We start from the raw sequence: 5,950 nt of genomic DNA, 5'->3' as shown, positions 1-5,950 counted from the left end.
ATCATCAGGTATAATTATTCGGTGGCGGAACATAATTTAATACTTTCGAGAAAATTTGTCCGTGCTTAATGGACCGGTCTATTTAAGTTCTGAGAACGGAGACTGAAACAAGGGCAAAAAGTTTCGAACAACAAAACGAATGGAGCCAGTGTCCATTCCCAAGATGGTTAATAGCAGTAGGGGAGACCGAGGTGAGTTGTAACAGAGGAGAGTTGTGACATTGTCGATTTTATGGAACTTATTAACTACTAGCGAGCTCTTAACAGTGCGCGTTTTTTAGTTTAAGGCAGGGTAGCACCATCTTACTTTGAGTTTAACAAACGTCTAAAATCTGTCAAACTCCATACAAAATACGCCGGTTATCGTTATACTTACGGTCAAAGTTAGGTGGTGCAACTCGGCCTAAGTTGCGAGCTCTAGGTTTCCAAAAATCGACAAAGTCACAACTGTCCCCTGTTATAACTCTCCTCGGTCTCCCCTACTTTGACTGTTGCATAATGAAAAGTTAAAGCATTCACATCTAGTAATAAAGTTCGCTAATTATTTATGCTAATGGACTCCGCTTCGAGACGCTTGAATATGCCAATAGTGAAATCAAGTTGGGCTAGAGCAAAATATTTCCATTCAAAAGTGGACTGAATAATTAGAGAGCATTGTTAAATGTATGGAGTTTACTGCCAGTTTTATTTCAACCGTCTGTTTTTGTAAAATTACTTTCACCTTTTCATATTATTATACACAGGTACCTAAGTACATTTTCCTCAATTTTATTAGTGTTTTTTGAATGATCAAACGAACTTACCAAGTGAAGTTCGATCTAAATTATCCTGTCTTCGCCGAAGAGATTTATTTTACCATGTAGTACCCCTGTACGACAACCCAATCCGCACACAATATTCAGCGTAGTAGTATTAAAAAACAAAAGAGCGGGCAACCCCACCCCTACCACGCTGTGGGCTCGGTGTCCGAGCGGTTTCATTATATTTAGANCAACAGCACATTCTATGGCTAGTAGCTCAGCTTGAAAGACGGTGCAGCTATTGTGTAGTTTCAATTTCCGAATTACGGGTGCATTATTTGGTTTATAGATGACGATTGCTGCTCCAACGTCACCATCTTCCAACTTACTACCATCAGTGAATATTTTGGTGCTGTTAGGTGGGCAATGTCTGTCAATATCATTTTGGGTATAAGCTGACGAAAATTGGATACCTTGTCTAGCGGCGGGGTGAGCTAGTTTTGTCGGTGGAGTGCGCTTATCTAGTGTTATATCGGGAGGGAGGTAAGGGGAGCAGCCCGTGAGCTTAGTACGTTCGATTATGCACACCTCTTGAACTTTTAAGTCCAGTGGGATAAATTGTGCAAGGGTAATGGCCGCAATAGTGGAGACAGTTCGAAAGCCACGTATCGTTTTGACAGCAAAACCACGTTGTACGGAGAGTAGTTTTTTACAGACCTTTTTATATTTGATTGCATCTCCCCAGACACCCGCTGCGTAGGTAATTATCGGTTCTATGACTTGTTTGTATATGATTGATATATTTTCACTGTGGATTCCCCAGGTGGGGCGGACAAATTTGCATAGAGCGTGATATATTTTCAGAGCTTTACAAACTATATATTCGGTGTGTTTTATAAATGACAGTTTTTGATCTATGATAATGCCAAGTAGTTTTATGGTATTTTTGAACTGCAGTTGGGTACCCCGATGGGTGATACGGGCTTTTCGTGCTGTTGGCGTAAAACCAATGAGCTGTGTTTTGAGCGGTCCGAAAGTGAGTTTCGCCTCTTCACCCCATGATGTTATTATTTCCAAAGCTGCGTTGGTATATTGTTCAAGATCTGAGGTGCTTTTTGCTGTGCAGATTAGTAGGACGTCATCTGCGTATGCCTGAAGGTAGCATCCTGTAGGTAGTTTCTGTTCAAAGAGCTCATCCAGTATTATGTTCCAGAAGCTCGGTCCGCAGACCGAGCCCTGGATGCATCCTCTAGTCATCGTTTTAGTGGAACTGGCGTCAGCATAATTAAGGGTGACAGTTCGGTTATTAAGGTAGTCAAGTATAAATTTGTACAGATTTTTGGGACAATCGGCATTTTGGAGCCTCTGGAGTAACTTGGGCCACCAGGCGTTATTAAAGGCCCCCTGTATGTCCAAGGAGACAGCTATAACATGTTGTTTGTTTTGGCGGTGAGATCGAATTTTATTTATAGCTTTGTTTAGCGCATCTACCGTCGAGGTCTGCTCTTTAAACCCAAATTGCTTTGGGTTCATGAAGCCCTTGGTATACAGGAAATGATTTAATCGTTTAATGATTAGTTTTTCTACCAGTTTTCCAAAAACACTGATTAATCCAATCGGCCGATAGGAATTTGCATCATTATAGTCATTTTTGTTTGGTTTAGGCACTGTGATGACCTGTGCTCTTTTCCAGGTGTTCGGAAAATATGATAGTTCCAGGCAGCGATTTATGAGGCGCGTGATCATTTCGGGATAGCTATGGCAGCAAGCAGATACAATATCTGATGTAAGATGGTCCGGTCCGGGAGCCTTCTTAGGATTCATGCTGTCGATGCAGGACAGCATTTCTTCTTCGGTGAAATGAGTATCATCCGACGTGTCTGGTAACTGCGTACTTTGTTGTCTGACGCTTTTGTGGCAATCGAGGACATCTGGTGTGTCGTCGTTATAAAAGGTTTCGAGTAATTTTGCAGCAGTTTCCTCGCTGTTTTTAGTAAAAACACCATCAAAGTTGAGAGTGACAGTAGGTTTAGGTGGTGGAGCGCGGCTTAATAGCCGGTTTGTGAGAGACCAGACGTTTTCCTTACCTTGGCGATTACAGAATTCACGAAAGTTAGTTGTGGAGGCGGTTTGAAGCATTTCAGCATACTTTTCTTTAGCCTCAGNGCTCTTTTGTTTTTTAATACTACTACGCTGAATATTGTGTGCGGATTGGGTTGTCGTACAGGGGTACTACATGGTAAAATAAATCTCGGAGGCGAAAGCAGGATAATTAATGATTTTGGCTTATCAAGAAGACGGTTTTCTGGAGAAAAGCCACTTGTGGTTTTATCCGATATCAGTTTTGTGATTTGGATTTGATACATTTATTCTGTTTTTACGATACAATCAGAGTTTATGTTTCTACTTAGTGTTCTCCAGATTCTATACTACTATTACTACTATCTAAACAAAAAATATTTTTTATCATAGTTCAAGTTAAATTAGATTTTCCTTTCGAGTAATTATTTTTATTCTAGGCTTATTTCACAGATTTTTGGTAAACGATGGATGAAGGGATGTATGATCTAGACTTTATATTATGAAGCTACGAAATTATTTGTTTATTAGGCTATTACATTGTTCGGTTGGTAATAAAACGACAGTTTCTCGTATCCCGTAACGATCACTGAGTACGTTTTAAAAATATTTTCAAAAATCTTCAACATGGAAACATCACAAAAATTTCGTAGTCCAACTTTTGCCAACGTGTGCAAGTTTCATATTTTCCATTCATAAGTTTAGGATCCAATTTAAATTCGTAAGTTACCTCTATGCGGAGGGCACGTGCACTCGAAGTTGTCCCTCGGGGATTTAATGGGCATGCTGCCTTGTCTTCGGAAGAAGTACTCGATGGGGGCCTGGGGTGCTGACCACGACCATTTGTGCCACGGGAGACCACCTCCTTCGAGGATCGGGAGGATTATAAGTATCACCGCTTTCTGCAAAACATGGAAAATGATTTGGTTTCGTGGGTTTCGTAAAAATGAAGCTAGCCAAAGATACGGGGTAAAAACATTAAATAGTTTACATTATTAATTTATTTACAAGTCGCGGAAATTATACGTCTAAAATGGGGAGTCGAGAGCGAGAAAAAAACAAAAGAGTATCGAAATTCGTCGACGAAACGATGCAGTTTTCTTGATGGCCAGTGACGCGCATCCAAGGAGGCGAGCATATTTATATAAGTTATTATCTATTCATCTAAGTACCATAATATTATAATATCATGGTCTTAATATACAATGTGTGTTTTTTGACCAACTGACGGAATCCGTCCGACTATTGATTGAAACCGAACAGCAAGCACGAACACGTACTTACCTAGACCTACATTGTCTAAAATCAATGCCACGATCAGATTTATTTTGTGTCTTTTATTTCAATCTAGTGTATGTTGGATTCTAATTGTTATTAATGGTGATTCACTCTACAAATAATACCTATCGCTCCCCTACACAGCCTAAGCTTTCTCTACTTTTTCTTTTCTAATCGTTTACTAGTATTAGGACAGAGGACGTTAAATAAAGTAAGTTTGATACTTTTACCATCAATTTATTAACCTTTGCTTAAATAGTATAATCTTGAGTAATATTAACCTCAAATTCAGGACGATTGTCAACATAATTAAAAAACTTCTCTTGAGAATCAGTGACGTTTAAATTGTAAACAATATATTCATTTGGGGTCCTTCTCTTTATTTTTTTCAGACAAAGGCCAGAGTAGTTTTTGCATTTAGTTCTTTTAATTTTTTGCGTGACTGTCGTTTCTTCTGAGTATAATAAGTCCAATAGTTTTGGGTCTTCTTCATCCGTATCTATCGTTGGCGTTGTTTTTTCAGTAGTAGTTTCGGTTGTAGTAATTGCTTCTGTCGTAGTGGTTGATTTTGTTGAAGTAGTTGCTTCTGTAGTCGTAGTTGCTTCTGTAGTCGTAGTTGCTTCTGTAGTCGTAGTTGCTTCTGTAGTAGTAGTTGCTTCTGTAGTGGTAGTTGTTTCTGTAGTGGTAGTTGCTTCTGTAGTAGTTGTTGCTTCGGTTGTAGTGGTTGCTTCAGTTGTAGTTGTGGCTTCTGTTGTTGTTGTTTCTGTAGTAGTTGTTGCTTCAGTTGTTGTTGTTGTCGTAGTAGTGGTTGATTCTGTGGTAGGATTTTCTCTAAGCGTTGGACAAGTTGTCAATGCCGTCCGTTTAGGCTTAGTTCTGAACGGCGCGTTAGGCCGCATCGAATGAACTTTCAATGCATCTCTTTGGTAATTACTCCTGTACGCTTTGACACCCTTCTTACCAATGTAAAGCGGGAATGACAGCACGAAATTTTTGCCATTCGCACATTCACCCTCGCACAGTCTATAAGGTGCCGTGAATAATAAATACTCCGGTCGTTCCGTTATTTCTAGAACACAACGCACAATTTACAAAAGTGTGATTCAATTAGTTGGCTTCGTCGACATTTATTTTGGTAGTATGAAGGAAATACTCACTCTCTCCATGGACAATTCTTCTAACGTACTGTTCACCGTCTGTGGCGCTTTGATAGACTTCAACAGCTGCCCGTCTATTTTCTGAGGCGACCGCTTTTAAAAGTGTGAGACAACTAAAACAATCACCATAATTTTACTCATTCAACTCCACGTTGTTTCCAATTTCATCATCAACTGGATTATAGGAACTATTTCGTTCACCTCAAAATTAAATGAACTTGGAGAACAAAACCCGAGAGAATTGTATTAACTTTTATCGGCTTCTGGTCTCGCTTCATATTATTATTTCAATAATATTTTACGATGAAACGTGAAATGTGATAGATTGAAAATGTTTGCGTACGATCGAGGCAGGTTAACGAGTATTTCGCATTACGACGCGAATAACTAACATTATATTATTAATTGTTTCTCAAAATTCGATGAGTTATGCGTGAAATTTAAATTGTGTGTCAACTTATCATCTGAATTATGCCATCGTAATAAATGTTGGTTTACGTGGCAGGAGTTATTAATAAAAGTGCTGGTCTTTTTTTATTTGCGATTCTACTAAGGCGTACTTATCTTACTTGAGAATTCTGTTTCCTCATTCAGCCTACATAATAATATTACATCTATCCGCCTACTACACATCCTCTCTTATATTTCAAACGTCCTTCACTTTTCGAGTCCACGTGGACTCTGCTCTATCAAAATA

General features: G+C 39.2%; 1 protein-coding gene across 1 annotated transcript; it reads right to left on the bottom strand.

The window, feature by feature from the left end:
• Positions 1–3,146: 3,146 nt before the first annotated feature.
• LOC114365029 (A-agglutinin anchorage subunit) lies at positions 3,147–5,262 on the bottom strand. Its single transcript, XM_028321451.1, has 4 exons — positions 5,250–5,262; positions 4,540–5,165; positions 3,549–3,720; positions 3,147–3,184 (listed from the first exon to the last, which is right to left on the bottom strand). Exons 1-4 carry the CDS (start codon positions 5,260–5,262, stop codon positions 3,147–3,149), a joined length of 849 nt encoding a protein of 282 aa, XP_028177252.1.
• Positions 5,263–5,950: the final 688 nt, after the last annotated feature.

This window comes from Ostrinia furnacalis, unplaced genomic scaffold (assembly GCF_004193835.3).
Source record: "Ostrinia furnacalis isolate ACB-3 unplaced genomic scaffold, ASM419383v2 OfSCF7532, whole genome shotgun sequence".
NCBI lineage: Eukaryota > Metazoa > Arthropoda > Insecta > Lepidoptera > Crambidae > Ostrinia > Ostrinia furnacalis.
The sequence above is the reverse complement of the archived record's forward strand: the minus strand, read 5'-3'. Positions and strand labels throughout refer to the sequence as shown.

Coding starts and splice junctions, on each gene's coding strand:
- LOC114365029 (XM_028321451.1), bottom strand. Junction 3,721..4,539: donor TATACTCAGAAGAAACGACA/GTCACGCAAAAA, acceptor CATGTTTTGCAG/AAAGCGGTGATACTTATAAT. Junction 3,185..3,548: donor CACGTGCCCTCCGCATAGAG/GTAACTTACGAA, acceptor TTTTTTGTTTAG/ATAGTAGTAATAGTAGTATA.